General features: G+C 41.0%; 2 protein-coding genes across 4 annotated transcripts in view; one reads left to right on the top strand and one right to left on the bottom strand.

Moving 5' to 3' along the window:
* Positions 1-2,616: 2,616 nt before the first annotated feature.
* Positions 2,617-11,758, top strand: metap2a (methionyl aminopeptidase 2a). 2 transcript variants are annotated; one of them, XM_080887496.1, is made up of 11 exons: positions 2,617-2,802; positions 6,613-6,714; positions 6,814-6,891; positions 6,998-7,100; positions 8,886-9,047; positions 9,149-9,330; positions 9,433-9,527; positions 9,611-9,707; positions 10,396-10,499; positions 10,679-10,794; positions 10,877-11,758. In XM_080887496.1, exons 1-11 carry the CDS (start codon positions 2,646-2,648, stop codon positions 11,127-11,129), a joined length of 1,449 nt encoding a protein of 482 aa, XP_080743622.1. In that variant the 5' UTR covers positions 2,617-2,645; the 3' UTR covers positions 11,130-11,758. The 2 variants fall into 2 exon arrangements, with proteins under 2 accessions (XP_080743622.1, XP_080743623.1); XM_080887497.1 differs by having other exon boundaries at positions 2,618-2,802; positions 6,829-6,891.
* Positions 11,245-20,212, bottom strand: part of usp44 (ubiquitin specific peptidase 44) — a 23,813-nt gene continuing 14,845 nt past the window's right edge. For both annotated transcript variants that reach the window (XM_080887494.1, XM_080887495.1), the window contains exons 3-6: positions 17,212-17,410; positions 15,872-15,980; positions 15,428-15,678; positions 11,245-14,569 (exon numbers count right to left, since the gene is read on the bottom strand). In XM_080887494.1, the coding sequence (XP_080743620.1) occupies positions 14,445-14,569; positions 15,428-15,678; positions 15,872-15,980; positions 17,212-17,410 (684 nt within the window). In that variant the 3' untranslated portion in view covers positions 11,245-14,444. The remainder of the gene's footprint in view (positions 14,570-15,427; positions 15,679-15,871; positions 15,981-17,211; positions 17,411-20,212) is intronic.

The following is a 20,212-nucleotide window of genomic DNA, read 5'->3' as shown; positions in this document are numbered from 1 at the left end:
TTACTAGTGCCGAATTGGACCTCTTTTTGTCTTCTAAACTGCAATAATTCTACATGGCACAGATTCAATAAGGTGCTGGTAATATTTCTCTGAGATGGCTTCCAGTAGAGCATCCTAAAGGTGCTCCGTTGGACTATGGAGGGCGTTTGAGTACAGAGTACATCAGAAGATATGCACACTGTGGCCGTTAAGGGATGGCAACAATCAAAGAATATATGCAGGTAGGCCATGGAGTTTAAACAATACTCAGTTGGTACTAAGGAGGTAAAAGTGTGCATATCCTGCACACAAGCAGCAGCAACCTGAACTATGGATACAAGGAAGGGATGGATCCATGCTTTTATGATTTTTACATTAAATTCTAACCCTGAATGTCACAGCAAGAATCAAGACTTGGGCAACATTTTTTCATCTTCTGTGGTCTTATTTTGGTGAGCCTATTTTAACTGGAGCCTCAGTTTCCTGTTCTTAGCTGACAGGATGCATGCTCAATCATCCAGACAAGTAAATCCCAAAAAGTTGATTCTGTTCATCTGGCCGTAGTGTTCTCAGTGGGAGAAACGTTTCAGTGCAGACTGAAGAAGTCGCTTGGATGAGTGACAAAACGTTTCTCCCACTAAAAACGCTATGTCCAGATAAACAGAATTAACTTTTATGGATTAGCTGACAGGAGCAGCGGTCGGTGTGGTCTTCTGCTGCTGTAGCCCATCTGCTTCCAGATTTGACGTACTGCGCGTTCAGAGATTCTCTTCCTCGTAACTGGGTTATAAAGTGGTTATTTAAGTTACTGTTGCCTCTCTGTCAGCTCAAAGGCCGAATCACATTTATAGTCACTAAAATCTGATGCTCAGTTTGAACTTCAGCAGGTTGTCTCGTTCGTGTCTACATGCCTAAATGCGCTGAGCTGCGGATGATTGGACATTTGCATTAACTAACAGTTGAACATTTTGCCTAACAAAGTGTGTGGTGAGTTTTTATAAACCATACCAAATTAAGTAGGAGAGCCATTAAAATAAACTTTGTTTATCACAGAAGTGGGAAGTTAATTTCTTACGGCAGCTTAAAAAACACTCCCAAAAACAAGTTAAACACAAACTATAATAAACCTCATGACACAACCAGGAGCAGAACCTGCTACTCTGTAACTGCAAGATATTTACCTGAGAAATCTACAATTCTGACTTAATGAGACATCTTAAAATCTCCAAAGAGACTGCACTGACAAAGTTCAATTTCATGGAAGCAATACTGAGCTCTTTGTTCAGTATAATACAGTTTTGTTATGGTTTAGGTTTGAATCATTAAGAGATAAAGGCTTCTTTGTCTGTCGACTTGCCCCATAGCCAGCCTGAATCTGATCTGTTCAAGTGATCCTGGAGAAACACTTCAAACTGCTAAGGTACCAGCAGAAAATAACAAATAACACCATCTATGCTACTCAGAGACAGTATCTCCAAATGAGTTGTACCGAAATAAAACTTTTAAACTAAATAAGGGAGAAAATTAGTTGAGATTAACTTTATTTATCACACGAGTTGCTATTGAAAATAGGAAGAAGTTAAAATTTGCTGTATAGGTGCACATCGAATGCACTGATAGGTAGTGAGGAGGAAAAACTGATCACTTTTGTGTAAAAACACAACAAAAATGTATAAGCTTTAACGGTTAAATTAAACTGCTTAAACATTCAATAACAGTCACTATCGTCGGCCACTAGCACTTAGGCCACCCACATGCTGCAAACATGTGTACAACTATAGTGTTTACATTGTTTTATAAAGGTTGTTTACTGTAGTGTTTACTGCCACCTAGTGGCGGATTCTGGAACTTCCCCGGTCCTTATATTAGGATTAAACTTGTAAAATAAATAGTATTTTATATTTTTGTGTTAAAAGAAAGAAAAACTCGTCTTCTTTAGTGTGATAAGCTCGTTTGTTATCCTTTTAATTATTCGTATATCACATCTGTTGGTTCCTCAGGTGTTAAAGCTCCTCTTCAGCTGATTCGGCATGTTTTACTATGTGATGCCTTCAGGGGCTGCGTACAGAGCTCCGGTTTCTGACTAAACGTCTTTAAACTCCGCGCATTATAAAAAATATTCCAAATCATACCTTCGTTCATCTGGCAGACAAGTTAACTGCTAAACAAATGCTAAACACCAAACATGGCAGTCAGTGTGTGGTGCATTAAGGGTGTGGTCATTTAATAATTAATTTTAAGCATTCAAGCATATGCCACCACACTGAAAGTACTATTTAAACTGAAATTGCAGGGAGATTAAACCTATTCCTGGTTTTTAGAGTGCCCGTGGGTCAACATATAATAAAAAACGTTATTATTTCCATTTGTATCGTGTTTACTAAATAAATGTTTCTAAATTAATTAAAGACTCTCAACTATTGAGTAATTATATATGATTACTCACTAGGTGTGAGTATATTTAATTATATTATATTATAATTAAATATTTTGAGATAATATGTGTATTTGTTTTAGTAAAACATAGTCCCTCTGTACTTACAAATAAAATATTAATGTAATTAGTTTTATTAACAAGAAGAAAAATCCCGGGTGTCCATGAAGGCAACACATACTGAGGACTCCCACAACCCCTTGTGCTTCCTCTTCCAGCAGCGCCTGCGATCATGGCGGACGTAATAGCGGAGCAGGTAGCAGAGCAGAAAGCGGTCCTGAACCGGGAGCTGAACGGAGAAGCGGAGGACCGAGAGGAGGCCGATCCAGCGGAGGAAACCTCGAAAAAGAAGAGAAAAAAGAAGAAGAAGAACAAGTCTGCGGGGACAGGTGAAGTCTCGTGCTAACAGGCTAACGTTAGTTAGACGGACGAGTTAGCCGCGACCAAACCGGAAATATGTGCATACGGCTTCAAAATAAAATCGACAGTTAAAGTTTTAATTATAAATGTAATATTTAAATTGCACCAACGTGTATTGTTTCAAAGCTAAGTAGTTGTGATTTGTTTTTGCTAGGAAATTTTTTATTTAAGTTGTGATGCTGATTTCCATGATAAAGTATGTGAGATAATGTGTTGACATATAGGAAGAGATCTTGAGCCATGCATTACAAGAGCTGTAATGCGTCAGTTATATGAGATTTAGGAATAAGATTGGAAGAATTAACTATATTATTTAGACAGTGTTAGTTTACATCTCTTGGTTTCCATAATAGAGGCATTGTGACAGAAACCTCCTTTGTCCCACACGCCATCAGACTGTTTAACTCCTCTCTGGAGGGGAGAGGGAGGGGAAACAGGAGGACAAAGGAGGGGGGAACAACTAAGCTGTAGTGCCTCTTCACCTCACTGTACAATACTTTTGTAAATAGTCAACAGTGCAATAGACCTCAATACTTGAAATGTGCAATTCACTTGTATTTTTATTTTTTATTCCTATTTATTCTATTTATCCCCTTCGTATATTTTATTTATATTATCTCTGTATTTATATATATATATATATATATATATATATATATATATATATATATATATATGTGTGTGTGTGTGTGTGTGTGTGTGTGTGTGTGTGTGTGTATTATATATATATATAATATTCTGCAACTCTGTAACTTCTGTCGGTGCTGTGCTTTTTTGGAAATCGAATTTCCCAGAGGAACCCACCCGAGGGATTAATAAAGTTCTATCTAATCTAATCTAATCTTATTCTGAAATTTACACCGGAAGCAGTGCAGTTGAGTGGTTTCAGCTTCTCCACGTCCTACTCGTTGGACATGCGGGCGCAGATCAGTGCAGATTGGGCTACCGCTGTGCCTCTTGGGCCTCAGCGAGGACACCGGGCTTTAAGCGGAGCTCCCCACGGGAAACGTGCCCTCTGTCGTGGAAGGGCAGCTTTAGGGTGGAAGATAGTCCTTCCAGGAGCTGTCCTCCCTGCTGCTGCCGCCCTCCCCCCGCCGAGCTTCAGCCAAGCTCTCCTGTTTCGTAATTCTCCCTTTGCCAGACTTATTATGTAAGAAAAGAACAGAGGAAGGTTTATTTTGAAAATTAGCCGCAGTTAAAAATATTTTTCTTACTTATTAGATAGTTAATAACATTCAGAACATTACAAAATAAAATACAGCTTTTATACACTGTGTAATTGAAGACATTTATTTAAAAGCCATATTTTAAGTTTATGGGGAATGGGCAGTGGTGTCAGTTTTCTTTGTGTCTGATCTGTTTTTCTTATTTAAGAGAAAAAAGAAAAGAAACAAAAAACACTGCCTTCAAGTAGGACAATAACACAACAGTACTTATTCTTCTTCACCTGGTTATCTTTAACTGTGTGGGTAGAGCTGACTGAGCCCCGCCCACATAGAAGGTCCAGCACAGACTCAGCTGAGGCAGTAATGAAGTAAAACAAGCCTTGTTTTATTTGAATACCAGCAGACACGTCTCCTCTCTGAGGCTATCTCTGCTCTTGTATCTGTCTTCACTAACTCTGAATCAGCATGTAGCCCCCCGCCCCCTTGCAAATTTATGCAGTTGCTTTGGAAGCCAAGAAATATTTATGCTAACCAACAAGACCAGCAGTAGCCAAACTGATAGCAAGACTCTGTTCACTCAATTTTTGAGCTCTGATCCATACACCTCTGGCTACCGTCTGGCGTCATTAAGCTCTTCCTCCTTTTCTAATTGGCCGTGATGTCATGGAGAATCCTGGCTGATGGGTTATTTGTGGCATAGTGTCAATGAAAAGTCGCTGGCTCCTGTATCAGCGAGTGATGCGCCCTTAGTGCTGCTGGTGTAAATGGTGCAGAGCTGTGGTGAGCACAAACAGACCTTCACGCTGTCATTACCCAGCATGCCCTTCAGCGGTTTAATATTGCCCTCGTTTTTTTGTGTGTATGCCCTGATCTTTGCCCAGGTGAAAAGAGGGGCACAGGTCCTGTCAGAACATTTAACAATTCTATTAATAAAAGCCAGTTTTGTAGAGGTTTATCAAACAGGGAAAACTGTGTTAAAGCAGGATTAAGCTGGGCTAAGTTGAGAGCTCAGGTGTGTGGTCACATTACTTAGTGTACACCTTAAGGTCTGCCTCATTACCGAAGGTGTTTTAGAGAGTTAAATTGAAATGTTACTTTTGTTTTTATTAGTTTACTTTATAGTGATGTAAGCTTTAATCCATCAAAAACTGCAGGAAAATGTTCAGATTGTCTATTCTTATTTAATTCACTTAATGTACAGAATTCACCTGCTTGCTGCATACAATGCTACTACTGCACATTCGCCTAATGTATATAATATATAATGTTCTTCCTCTCCCCCCCCCCCCCCCTTTTGCACAAGTCGAGGAGCGTGTCAGGTTACATTTCACTGCGTGTTATGCTTGTATAACTATGCATGTGACGCATAAAGAATCTTGAATCTCTTGAAGTAGGGCTGGGCGATATGACCCAAAATTCATATCTCGATATTTTTTAGCTGGATGGCGATATAAGATATATATCTCGATATATATTTTTTCAAGCCATAAAGTAAGAACAAAAAGAGAGTTCTTAGTCAAAGCTGTGTCCCAGATGTCACACAGGCACTTTTATTAACATAGAGCAGATGTACATAAAATTTACTCAAAAATAAATTATGAGCATTCATTAAATAATAATGCTCCATAAATAAAAGAAAACAAGGTTGTTTTTGTGCTAAACAAAGAGCTCACAATTGTGCAGTCAAAATGTAAACTAACAGACGCTGAGCATAGTAACAAAGACAGATTTCACAGCTGCTCTGTTCCCAACTTGTACTGCGTGACTGACAGCCTGGAGTTTGAAATCCGCTTCGCAACCACGTCTCTTGGTGCCATTTATGGTCCTTATACACAGTAGGGTACTATTACGTTGAAGCACAGTACGTATCACTCCGCGAGGCTCAGCCGTAATCCTCCGACAATCCATCAAGCGGTGCAGCTCCGTAGCTTACCAAAGTCGTACTCAAACATTTTTTGACAGATTGCTGAGCGCCGTGTACCACATAAAATCGGTTCGCGGCCATCAAGCACAACCAGAATTCATACATAAGGCGCGCTGTCAACTTTTGAGAGAATGAAAGGATTTTAGTCCGTGCAGCACCTCTGGGCTGCATGGCGTTAGCGTGGTTAGCTAGCTAACACGTTGACGCCGTCCAGCCCCACGCACGGGGCAATGCGCAGTAACTCGTTAACGGAGATTTGCCGTGTCCATCTTGTCGCTTCCTGCAGGTGAAGCGATGGGGGAGGAGGGGGAGTTGTGTTCAGTGAAGGAGAGGCGAGGCCGAGTAACGTAAAGACGAAAGTGGACGAAAGAGAGGCAAACTTGCGGCTCCACAAGTATAATTATAACGTAACATAGACTATATCGATATAAACGATATGGTCACATCTTATATCTCGTATAAAAATATATCGATATTTTTTAAAAACTCGATATATCGCCCAGCTCTATCTTGAAGGATGTTCCTCATTTGTGGATTATAGTGTTGAGATTTCAGGAGAGCGTGGCTCAGACCTTCACATCTTATTTCGTTTTAACCCTGATATTGCTTCCCTATCAGGCCATTAAAGGTGTATATTTTAAAAGTAGTGAGTAACGATTCATTTCTGGGTCACTGGCATCTGTTTACAGGCACTGAGGCAGAGGTGGAAGCGGACAGAGTGGCCGAGGTGACCAAACAGCTGGAGAAGCAGGCGATAGAGGACAAAGAGAAGGAAGAGGAGGGCGAGGAAGGTGACTGAAGTCAAACATCAACACTTTAACCTGCGGTGGTGTGGACAGGTCAAATGTAAACATTGGATTTAGTAGCTGTTTTTTTTTTTTTAAAAAAAGTCTTAACTTACACAGACGGAGACGATGGAGAGAACTCTGCAGGAAAGAAGAAGAAGAAGAAAAAGAAGAAGAAAGGAAGTGAGTTAATGATATTTTAGTGGAAAAGCAGACTCGGTGTGTTTTATACCGGAGCCAGGTGTTTCTGTAAGACATCTGTTGGTGAGTCTTTGTTGTGTTTTGACAGCCAAATGTCAGACTGATCCTCCATCTGTGTCCATCTGTGAGCTCTACCCAAGCGGAGTTTTCCCCATTGGACAGGAATGTGAATACCCTGTCGTTCAGGATGGGTAAGACGAGCATACACACACACACCTACACTTGCGACTTAAGTTCTACTTCTCTTTTAAATCTCTTTAGCTTTTAAAATGCCAGGTGGGTTTTTTCAAAATAATATTTTGACTTTTTTCCAAAACTTCTGAGTTAATTTTGGGAATTGAACTTTAGGGCTGCCACGATTAGTCGACTAGTCACGATTATGTCGACTATTAAAATCGTCGACGACTAATTTAATAGTCGACGCATCGTTTGAAGCTTTGTAAGATCACAAAGGACGCAGGAATGAGTAGTAGGATTTAAGAGTGTAATAACGGACTGAAACAGAAGATGGCAGCACTGCATGTACAAGGATGCCAGCTGCCGTTAAACCCCGAAGAAGAAGAAGCTGTGTCCCAGAATTCATAGCGCAGCCCAGCGCAGTTGTCAACAATGGCGGCAGCTAGTTAGTTTTAACTTTACTCTTATTATTCTTTCTGGGTCACAAAATAAACGTTTAACATATTTTCAGGCGAGAACGTAGCTGTGTAAACCTCAAATATCTGCTCAGTTTATCAAGACACCACATATTTTCAAAAGCGCTCCGACGTTTTCGGAGACGTCTGTTACCCACTAGCTCGTTAGCTAGGCGGGGGCAAGGCTAACTAGAGCCGTGAGAACACCGGACTCCCGGCAAATCGTTTTCAAACCCACCGCCGTCTTTTGCTAGTCAGGTTAAACATATATATATATAAGTCACTTAGATAACTTAAAAATGTTATTGTTTGGCTTTCTTTAGTATTTTATTTGTTCCTGAGTAAATCGTTTTGGCTGAGATTAAAGTTCTAGTTTTTGCACAGCTAAAACTGTCAAGCAGACAGCTGATTATCAGAAGTGTGAGACGCTGGAGAATATACTCCGGTGTCCTGTTATATTTTAGAAAGCAAGGAGTTTATTAAACTTCACCGAAACAATCTGCAAATTTCATTAAAAATTAATAAACTACCATCTTGTCTTTATTTTTAGTTAGCACAAACACTTCAAGCTGTAAGCTAATGATAGTTATATAAGACTAGATGCTGCTGGTGCAATAAGCTGTACGTCCAATGGATGATGATCTGATTAGTCGACTAATCGCAAAAATAATCGGTGACTAGTCGACTATCAAAATAATTGTTTGTGGCAGCCCTATTGAACTTACTCTTGGAATAGACGTGGATTTCCCTGCAATGCATATTTTTGATTTTATTCCTGAAATAGTATTGCAAAATTATTCTCAAAATTCTAACTACATTTCTGGAATAATATTTCAAAATCTTAACTTATTCTCTTTTTGTTAGTATCACTCAGAGTGGTACTAACAGTAACAATAGTTAGCATGGAAGGACTTCTTTAGTGGTTTCCTCTGAGTGTGTGCCTGAGGTGTGTAGGTTTCATTTAATCTGTTTTTACTTCCATTGCCTTCCCTTCTTGTTCCTGTGTTTTCTGGCTGAATTACATCAGAGGTTTTACATGTGAGGCTCCTGCAGCAAGCTGTGGACCACACTGTGCAGTGTTTATATCGCAGTCTTTATTTCCTCTTTCTGGGAAACACTTTTTAATCTTGTGATCTGAAAAATTACTCACTCATCTCTGTCTTTAACAGAGGAGAGACTCTGTATTTTCCAGTAAAGACAAAAACATTCAACTAAGTAGTTTCAGCAGGTGCATATTCATGAAGAATGTGGTCTCCAGATGTTTTTATTAGCTTTAGAAACTGTAACTGAATCCAAATTTGATGCTTGAACGTGCTGCGCTGCTGTTTTTGTTTCACCTCCCAGTCGCAGCGCCGTGTCACGCATGACCAACGAGGAGAAGCGGGTGCTGGATAAAGCTAACGAGGAGATGTGGAACGACTTCAGGCAGGCGGCCGAGGCGCACAGGCAGGTCCGGAAGCATGTCCGCAGCTTCCTGAAACCTGGCATGACCATGATCGAAATCTGGTGAGGCTGCTTTTATCTTCTGTCGCTCGTAGAGGCGGCTGTTTTGGAATTAGATGAGAAGATTTGGATTTCCTGCTGATGCCCTTCTCTGTTTTGATTAGCGAGCGGTTGGAGGACTGCTCTCGTAAGCTGATAAAGGAGAACGGGCTGAACGCCGGCCTGGCCTTCCCCACCGGCTGCTCCCTGAACCACTGTGCTGCTCACTACACTCCCAACGCTGGAGACACCACTGTCCTCCAGTACGACGACGTCTGCAAGATCGACTTTGGCACTCACATCAACGGTACGCCGACTGAACCTTTCTGCTTCTTTTACTGCTGTTTAAAAATACATCAGCCACTGGATGCTGACCGGTGTGCTTCTTTCTTCCGGTGTCTGCCCGCAGGGAGAATCATTGACTGTGCCTTCACCGTCACGTTTAACCCAAAGTACGACAAGCTTTTGGAGGCCGTGAAAGACGCCACCAATACCGGAATCAAAGTAAGACCTGAACGGACGCCTCGTTTTTAGTTGGTGTGTGTTTGTGGATCCTGCAGCTGAAACATGTTTATTCTCCTCTGAAGAACGCCGGCATCGATGTGCGCCTGTGTGATGTCGGAGAGGCAATCCAAGAGGTGATGGAGTCCTACGAGGTCGAGCTTGATGGCAAAACATACCAGGGTGAGATCACACTGTCATTACAGGATACTCAACTTTATAGAAAACAGTAGTTTATGCTATCTGTGAAAATCCACCCTCACGTGCACCATGACTCGTGTGGTAATGTTCACAGACTCGTGCATTTCTGTTTCATCTGAATTATTTGTTGTTTGTTTTGTTTTTTTTAAGCAAAAAAAATAAAGAAAAGAGCAAAAATCTGCAACATGTAAATGATCTGAGGTCGTTCTCGCATGACAGAGCTTCACATATTTTTCCCTCTGTGATCCTTATACTCTAAATGCAGCAAAATCAGAGCTCAGACATTATTTTAAACTCTGCGTAGCTCCTGTAAAAAACTGACATGAAGAGCTTCAAATATTTCCCAGTGCTTACTAAAGACGTGTGCAACTAGTCAGCAAGCGAGTTAAACAAATTACTCTTATTTTATTAAAACAACAACTGGCGTGTCCACAAGGCGTCTCAAGTCTGGATAAAGGTGGAGAGTTGCATCAAAAAGGACATTGAACCAAAAATTTTGAATATGCCGATCATGAAAAATTAGATTCAGGGCATTATTCTAAGATATAAATCTACAACGGAGTCTCTCCTCTGCTGATATTTGTGTGCCGGTGTGTACACAAACTGAATATTTTCACTTTAAAACTGGGAAAAAAACTTACATTTCGTCTTTTTTTCCCCTGCGTTGCAGTGAAGCCCATCCGAAACCTGAACGGTCATTCCATCGGTCAGTACAGGATACACGCTGGAAAGACTGTGCCCATCGTTAAAGGAGGAGAAGCGACGAGAATGGAGGCGAGTACTTCCTGGTTTCCTCACATTTTGATCAACTTACTCACTGCACGTGATTCTAACGCAATATCAGAATTTCTAAAAAGTAAAAAAAAACTAAACGCTGTAAAAAGAAGCTGAAGAGCACCTTCAGCTTCACTTCTGACGATTTTATTTTCGTTGACTCGGGTGTCGCTCTACAGGAGGGCGAGGTGTACGCCATCGAGACGTTCGGCAGCACGGGTAAAGGCGTGGTCCACGACGACATGGAGTGCTCGCACTACATGAAAAACTTTGACGTCGGCCACGTCCCTATCAGGTGAGAGCCTGTGTTTATTTAGCTCGCCTGGACAGGGAGCGTATTGGTTAGCAGTAACTCACTGACTCCTTTTCTTCTCCAGGCTGCCGCGAGCGAAGCACTTGCTGAACGTGATCAACGAGAACTTCGGCACGTTGGCGTTCTGCCGGCGCTGGCTGGACCGCCTAGGCGAGAGCAAGTACCTGATGGCCCTGAAGAACCTGTGCGACCTCGGCATCGTGGACCCCTACCCCCCGCTCTGCGACACCAAGGGCTGCTACACCGCTCAGTTCGAGCACACCATCCTGCTCAGGCCCACCTGCAAGGAGGTGGTGAGCCGGGGGGACGACTACTGACACCCCTACCTTCCAGCACCACCAGACCCCGCCCCCTCACTACCACACAGCACCTGTTGGAGAACTCGGGGATGAAGTGAAGGATGCCAGACGCTGACAGTGCACAGCTTTCAGGGAAGGAGAAGCAGCTGTCTGAGCGCTCCGCCATCAACCACAACTAAAGAAACAAGCCCACACCTTTCTCTTGGATAGAGCTTTTTGTTTTTTCCAGTTTCCATCAGGACTATCATATTGCAAAATATTACATTTAAGCTGCTGCTGAATTTAGTGCAACCCCAGTTTTCAAAGAGTTTCTCTCCACTTTGAGCCTCCAGTGCTTTGGTGCTCTGTTAAAATGAAGCACCAAGGCCACTGGTGGCTTAAAGAAGTGGTCAGGCCTGCATGCTGGCATGGCCCAAAGTCTTTGCAGACTGTTCCTAACATTTAAAAGCTTGGGGAAGAGGTGGTCTTGTAGTTAGATATTCATACAGACACCGGTAACCTGCAGCTCTATGTTTGGCTTCTGTTGCAACAGGAGGGAACTCTGCACTATGGCCCTCCGCTTATCGGTTCTTTGGTATTTGTAAAGTTTCTTTGAAATGGCTGCTGCCACTCTGTTCCAGATTAAAATGCTTCATTTTCAAACTCTCCCTGATAATGCTTTTATAAGAAAGAAAATTAACTAAATAATTTTGCTCATTTGTGGGCTCCCTACTGATGACTTTGTGCAAGAAACCTAAACGGTGCATTTTCTTAATTTTGTTCCTACAACAGAGGAAGCCCCCAAAAGTTCTGCAAACCCAAATCTTTATTTTGCTCAGACAAGATGGGGAAACATAACTTCATGGGATGTTGGGGTGTCCTTAGGAGTAACTGGTAATAGCGTTACTCTATCACACGGTGGTTAACATTAAAAACAAACAAAAAAAAAAATCAGGTAAAGTTAGGCTACCTTCTCAGCCATGCTTATTTTAGACTTGGTTTAGTGAAATTAGGTATTAAACCTTATTGATTAATCAGCGGTTAATTTTATAAAAATGGTAAATGGTTTTATACCTGTAAGTAGGATGCTACCACTTAGAAAGGTTAACATGGCTTATTTAAGCTTAGCATGAAGACTGGAGACTGTTACTGGCAATAAAACTTCTAATACCCTTCAATAAGGGGAATTTTCATGCATTGTAGATTGAAGGTAAATAACGAAGCACAGACGGGCATCTTTTGTAGAAAAATGAAAAAATATTCTCATTTATTGAGGTAAATTTTTTTTCTAGAAAAAACAAAAAATTGAGGTAATAATTTGCATAGTATAACTTCCATCAATTTACACACGGCGCATCCATGGAGCAGTAACCAAAATGCCAACAAATAACAGAACTGCGGACAGAGGAAAAAAAAAAAAAAAAACCACACAAAGTGTGCTTCGACTCCCCTCTGCTCAGAGGGAAGATAATTGAACAGTGAAATCTGTTAACTGCTGGTGGTTTTCAACAATCGGAACAAAGTGGTTGTATAAAACGTTTAAAACAGTCGATGGCCTCCTTTGTAAAATCTCTGAGAATTGTATAAAAAGTACATTCATAATCTAAATGCTGGTCTGTGTGGGACTCCCACTTTGCTGAATTGATATGAACTATAAAAATAGATTATTTTGTTAAAGGGCACTTTTCAAGTACAGCAGTTATCTGCCTAGTCAGGGATGGTTTACGGTTATGCAGTTACATTCTGAGGCAGACAGGGGGCAGCACTGAGCCAAATAAAAAAATATTAAACCAAAAACCACATTAAGTAAGAAAATGTAGATTTACAACTTAGCATGCTGAAAATAAAGCTGGGATTTTAGGAATAAAGCTCTCGAGTAGAACACAGCTGTAGGCCTCATTCAATTTTACTTGTATTTTTTCCCCCTGAAAAGATAGTCCTCACCTTTAATATCACAAAACTTGTGTACTAAAAGAGAAATGCTTTCTTTTGTAGTCTCAGTAATAGTGTTTTGACTTTAGTCTCATAATTTGGACTAATTTCCTCAAAATGTTGACTTTCTTTCAAAAGAATACAGACTTTATTCTCAGATTGGTATTTAATTTTTTTAAGTTACTTTAATCATATTCTGACATTATTCTCAAATCCAACTTTATTCTTGTAACTATTCCAATGTTTTTCAAAATGTAGACTTTATTCTCAAATGTTTTTGTATTGCAAAATTATTCTCAAAATTCTAACTATATTTCTAGAATAATATTTCAACATCACTCAAAATTATTTTCTAAATCTAACCTTCTTAATGTGGCCCTGTCACACTCATTCGTAGCTGTCATTAAAAACTCCATAAAATACTGAACCGTTTAGGAGAAGCAGGGCTTTCCAAATACTTCCCGCAAATACTTTGGCTTGAGGTCTGCCTCAGAGTGAAAAACATTGCTCGTGTACAGATTTTTAAACAACCAACACTAAAAACCTGCACTATACACATTAGTGCATTTTTTGGCAAGGAATCGGGATGAACGCCTGTGAAAATGTTTACCTGTCTCAGACACACGGAGGCCATTTCTACTGAGTGAATGACAGTTTATAACCCTACATCCAGTTCTGTGTTGACTATCTAAAGTGACTGAGAAACATTTCAGCTGATTTATAAAACAAAACAAAACAAACAAAAACCCCAAAACACAGCATTTACAATCAACAAGCCTCGCGCACAGGTAAGCAGACATACCTGTAGAGCAGGGGTGCCCAATCCCAGTCCTCGAGAGCTACCGTCCTGCAGCTTTTAGACGCATCCTTCTTCTGACACACCTGAATCAACTGAATGGCTTGTTATCAGGCCTTTGCCAAACTTGATGGCATGCTGAAGAGGTAATCAAACCATTTGATTCAGCTGTGTTGGAGTAGGGATGCATCTAAAAGCTGCAGGATAGTAGATCTCGAGGACTGGGATTGGGCACCCCTGCTGTAGAGTATGTAGTCATGCCTGACCAAAGTCTACTGGCTGCTTGACACAGACACCTTGGCTGACGCTCTCTTCTTTATAAAATACAACTGTACATGAATCACAAACATAATCTTTTAAAAAAAAAAATACCTACATATAAACACAATATACAACAAGTTCACAAAGCAGAACCCAACTTTACAAACGAGTCCTTTCTCTCTCACCTCCTTTTTGTTTTGTTTTTTTAATAGAAAAATAGACTAAAAAGACCCAACCTCCCAGATACAAAATGCCCAAAGAAAGAGGGAAGAGAAAGACCGATAGGTGGGGCTGTGCTGATGTCACCTCGCTGAGTAGTCGGGCTGCTGGGGAGGTGGCAGCGGGGTTCACAGAGGGGTGTAGTCCTATAGCAGCCGGTCTCTGTCCTGAGATACTCGCTGCGTGTAGAAGAGGATGTAGGCCTGAGCGCGGCAGACCTCATCCACCGAGCACACGTTCAGCTTAGAGTCATTACAGTGAACCCAGAAGCCTGGAGGAAGAGGAGGGACGAGTTACCCAGATGAGCAGATGTGTTTGGAACAACACGTTTGTTTACTGGGGTTGGTTTTTGAGATCCCGCTCCCACAGAGCCACATACTTGGACACTGGCTAAACAACTGGAAAAGCACTCAAATTCTACTTTTAACCCCATGGAGCACATATTTGTTTTTTACTCTGTAGAACTGGTATCAAAATCACATCCTGAATACTCAACATGACAAGATGTTGGGAAAATTAAGATCAACACAACCTGGTAATATCTTAAAAACTTAAAATCTAATTTTAAGTTTAATAAAATAAAATACCTGAAGTTTAATTTAGCAAAAAGCCTTGTGCCAGTTACTGAAAACAAAGATTAACTTAGCCTAACCATAATCTCAGCGTACACAGAAGTTCATGTATATAAATATCAGCAGGAAAGAAACTAAACTACATTTAACCTTATTCACATGCAGCAGTGAATGAATCAGGTGGTAAAATTGGAACAATAGTCCTGAAAGCTTCCTCGTGTCCTATTAATAACCTGCAAATACAGCTGAGAGGGCCGAGGAGGGAACGTCATCATTTCTGCAGGAATATGAGGCGTTAGTTTGACTCTTTCGGCGACGATGACTCCACGTTTCGTTCTGACAAGATAAAATTCATCCTGAGCATGGATCTCATGAGAATCCTTTCAGTGGCATTTCACTGTGGCAGAGGAACCTCTGGACTTTAATGTGGACATTTTGAGAGGATGAAGGGAACAGTTCCCACAGCATTAATCCTCCTGTGACCGGGGCATTCACTGCTGTGTACACTTCCCTGCTTAAACCCAAACACAGAGAAAGAAGTAAAGAAAATGACTCACCTCCTTCTGTGTTGTAGCAGTAGGAAGTGTAGTGGCCAGAGCCAAAGCCCTTCCCATGATGCATCACCACGGCCGAGAGCTCGTAAAGGAAGTGCTTTGAGCGGGGCGAGCCAGCGGCGCTGGGGCTGCTGGGACTGGAGTAGGGCATGGCTTTGGGTGAGGGCTCTCGGCAGCAGTAGGGTTCCATGTTGAGGAGCTGGTCGAAGCTGACGTGGACTCCAATCTTTTCCCGGTGATTTCTCCCAGACCACCTGAGGACCAATCAGAAGGCAGAGAAAAAGCTGAGGGGTGATCTTCTAAGAACAGCTGAAGGTTATTAGTGTTCTTACTAGAGTCTCGTCTCTAGAAGTCACATCCATGTATAATAAAGTGAAAATTTGAGTTAACACTTAAGACACGGTTATATTAATCCAATCAACTCCACAGGCGTTAACATCTCCTCACCTGAAGCGTTTGAGGTGCAGCCTTAGGACCTGAGGCAGTTTATGGACCATCAGCTGCTTCTGTGCTTCGGTCAGAATGACTGGCTTGGATGAGGCCCGTCTTCTGGCAGCTGCACACACGTGGAGAGAGGAAAGAGCTGACACACAGCACAAAGATCACTTTTTGTGAGCGTCGACGCAGCTTTAAAGCGGTCACGTGACCCTGTGATTATGTAAACTGCTGCAGAGCGATAAAGGCGCCATTTTACATGAACATTTTAGAGTAGATCTGAGAAGCAGTGCAGGTATTTGTGTTAGTTTAGTCCTGAAGGAACCACACTTCTAAATGCTTTCATTTAGAAGTGTGAAAACATGTCCTTGATTTCCTGGATACCGTTGTTGGGTATGTTTATTTTTTATTAGCTGCTGCCTACAAACCGGAATGTCCCCACCATGTCCTGTTTTGTTTTCACGACAGGCACTTACAGGCTTTCAACATTTGAGTCAGTCAAGACTGCAGCCAATCATTTTACCCATCTTACCCTCACTGTGATAGTAGGGAATTGGAAGTTTGCTTGGATTTCAGCTAAGCGGTGTGAGTGCTGCACGGCACTTACACCGCACGGCAGCGAAAAGCACGGCATCAACGTAATGAAACGCTGGTAACATGTTTTATAGTCACCAAAATGCTTCCATTTGTTGTTTCAGTGTCACAGATGTGACTAAAAGGTGCAATTTGGTTGCTATCGGTGGTTGTTGGACTTTTTTAATTTTAGAAGGGAGCATATCACAGGGAAAAGGAAGTGGGAACAATAGAAAAAAAATAGAAAAATAATACTTTTACAGTACAACAAACACACACTGTGGTAACAGGGACCACTTTCAGTAGTTTTAAATGTTCAGGCTTTCATAGAAATTAAGGTTGTGACCCAAGTTTTTACTTTACATCTGGTCCATAGATTATATAGGCGCCTGGCCATGGAGTGCCTTTCTTCTACTTATCCAGCCACCGATCTGTCCTTTTAGCCTTGTTTTTTTTTTTTTTTTATTCCCTCTTGAATTTCTCTGTCTTTAGGTTGATCAAATGTCCAAAAACATCTTCCCTCTGTGAGTTTGGACACAGCTGTTTTTCATCTGTCTCGTCTTGTGAGTCCGAGAGGGATCCTTCAGTTTTCATTAACAATGTTATACCACAAACTTAGTTCTACCATAAAGCACGTTTTAGTTACTGAGTGATACTTTTACAGGCTTAGTTATCGTTTAGTTTGTATCCCCTCTTTTTTCAGCATGTTTTATAGGTGAAAACTGTAAATATCTTGAGTTTAAAGTAAAAAAAAAAACTGTGTGGCTCGTCTCACTCACAGTTACACTGGTCACAGGCGTAGATGTTTCCCTCCAGAGCTTCGGTCTCTGTAAACTTGGCTAGCATTTCCGTCAAATGGCACGAAGCCTGAGCGGCCGACTCCCGGCTATTATTGTGATATCGCTCCGGGAACTCCAGCGACAGATCCCAGAAAGGCTCCACAGTGTTGGAGCGATGGTTGCAGGCCAGGCACGTCACCTGCATGGAAAGGCGAGAAAGAGTAAGAAATAAGCAAACAACACAGGAGACGTCAGAAGGAATATCTCTATTTCTACATGTGACTGGGAATACATAGAAATTAAATACAAATGTGGGGCTTTTCACAACATCCACTGACCCACTTTCCAATCCAATCCAATTTTATTTATAAAGCACTTTAAAATACCCAGCACAGGAACAAAGTGCTGTACAGAAAATAAGTTAAAACAATAGAATGAATATATATATATATATACATATATATATATATATATATATATATATATATATATAAGGGGTGCAACGATACACAAAATTCACGGTTCGGTTCGATACTTTGGTGTCACGGTTCGATGTTTTTTCGATACAAAAAAATGTTCATGCCTTTTTAATTTGTCATTTATTAAAATTATAAATATATATTTTAACTCAAAAGTACAGTTTTTAAATTTAACCCTAACCCTTGTGCGTGTTTTTTATTTTGACAGCGAATGCGCACCTGCGGACCACTTATGTGCAGCCCTGGTTATTTAGCTCGTCATATTGCAGCCACAGAAATTCTTTTGTCCATGAAACCATAAAGCTGCACTTTCTTTTTGCCTTATAGTCTGATTTGTCATAACTTCTCCGTTTTGTGGTAAGCTTTTCTTTGGCTGTCACTTCTTCACCCTGACCTGTCTTATTTGGCTCAGCAGAACTGAAATGCTTTTACACACGCACTCACATAAGCTCAGCGATTCTCTGCGCGATCAACCTCTCACATGTTTAAGCTGCCGGAGATTTCACTTGTCATGTTTGCATAGTAAGCTAACGATTAATAAGACGATGTCAGAGGAATTGGTGCACAAATTATCATCACTCACAGATCAGTGCTGTCGCTCTCTATACACAGTTCGCACGATTGCAAAGTGAAAGCAAAAAAACAAGCGCAAATTCAAACGCGACTTCAATATGTCACATATTGACAGTGGCTCACCGATGCCAATGACATAATTACCCAGCTACATATCCGAAAGAATGCAAAAGCATTGACATATATTTTTCCTTCCTACAATAGCCCTACGGGCAGGGCAGAGATAGATTTTGGTAGCCTGACTGAAAAAAATCGCTATCCCCAGGACGTCGGGCTAGCGATATTGCAAGCCCTGTATCTGATTGAGGAATCACTCATCTTTGGAAAAGAGAGTTTATTACAGAGAAATGTCTCTTTCCAAAATAAAAGCTATACTATCCGCTTCTTCTGGGCTATATTCTCAGCAGCATAAGGAGAATCATGTGCTAACAGCTGTCTAAATGACTCGGCTAAAGTTAGTAGCATGCTTGTTGTTTTTGTCTTTGCACTAGGATGATGTCGGCTTAAATGTGCAGTCATATTCGTTGTGTTCCCACTAGTGCTTTCAGGTTAATCTCGTTGAAATGACGTTAACGCCACAACACGGCAAATCTCCGTTAACGAGCTACCGCCGATCGCCCCGTACACGCTAGCTCCCACCCATGTAATTGAGCATTGCATGGCACATCCAACATACTGTTTTACTTTAGTCCATGACTCGCTTACCTTCAGGGTCATACGTCACATGAAAACCAAAATAATTCCAAACGCCAGATCTGAATGAGGGTGGGGGAGCTTAACTTCTGTCTTGCTAGCTTGCCCTGCGCTCTTCCTTCTGACTATGCTGTCTGTGTTGAGCGCTCAGTGGATCTGCGCTCGACAGTGCAGCCTAGGCGGAGTAGTCGAACGCAGATTCACTGAGCGCTCAACACAGACAGCATCTTCAGAAGGAAAGTTGATAAAATAAATTACAAATGTTGTATTGTTCGATACATATGCGAACCGAACCGAAAGCACTGTATCGAACGGTTCAATATCAATACGAATATCGTTGCACCCCTAATATATATATATATATATATATATATATATATATATATATATATATATATATATATATATATATATATATATTAGGGGTGCAACGATACACAAAATTCACGGTTCGGTTCGATACTTTGGTGTCACGGTTCGATGTTTTTTCGATACAAAAAAAATGTTCATGCCTTTTTAATTTGTCATTTATTAAAATTATAAATATATATTTTAACTCAAAAGTACAGTTTTTAAATTTAACCCTAACCCTTGTGCGCGTTTTTTATTTTGACAGCGAATGCGCACCTGCGGACCACTTAAGATAAGATAAGATAGAACTTTATTAATCCCTCGGGTGGGTTCCTCTGGGAAATTCGACTTCCAAAAAAAGCACAGCAACGACCGAAGTTACAGTTACAGAATTGTTATATATATATATATATATATATACACACACACACACACACACACACACACACTTATGTGCAGCCCTGGTTATTTAGCTCGTCATATTGCAGCCACAGAAATTCTTTTGTCCATGAAACCATAAAGCTGCACTTTCTTTTTGCCTTATAGTCTGATTTGTCATAACTTCTCCGTTTTGTGGTAAGCTTTTCTTTGGCTGTCACTTCTTCACCCTGACCTGTCTTATTTGGCTCAGCAGAACTGAAATGCTTTTACACACTCACTCACATAAGCTCAGCGATTCTCTGCGCGATCAACCTCTCACATGTTTAAGCTGCGGGAGATTTCACTTGTCATGTTTGCATAGTAAGCTAACGATTAATAAGACGATGTCAGAGGAATTGGTGCACAAATTTTCATCACTCACAGATCAGTGCTGTCGCTCTCTATACACAGTTCGCACGATTGCAAAGTGAAAGCAAAAAAACAAGCGCAAATTCAAACGCGATTTCAATATGTCACATATTGAC

Source organism: Rhamphochromis sp. 'chilingali' (genome assembly GCF_963969265.1).
Source record: "Rhamphochromis sp. 'chilingali' genome assembly, chromosome: 7".
Lineage (NCBI taxonomy): Eukaryota > Metazoa > Chordata > Actinopteri > Cichliformes > Cichlidae > Rhamphochromis > Rhamphochromis sp. 'chilingali'.
This window is presented reverse-complemented; position numbering and strand designations above follow the sequence as displayed.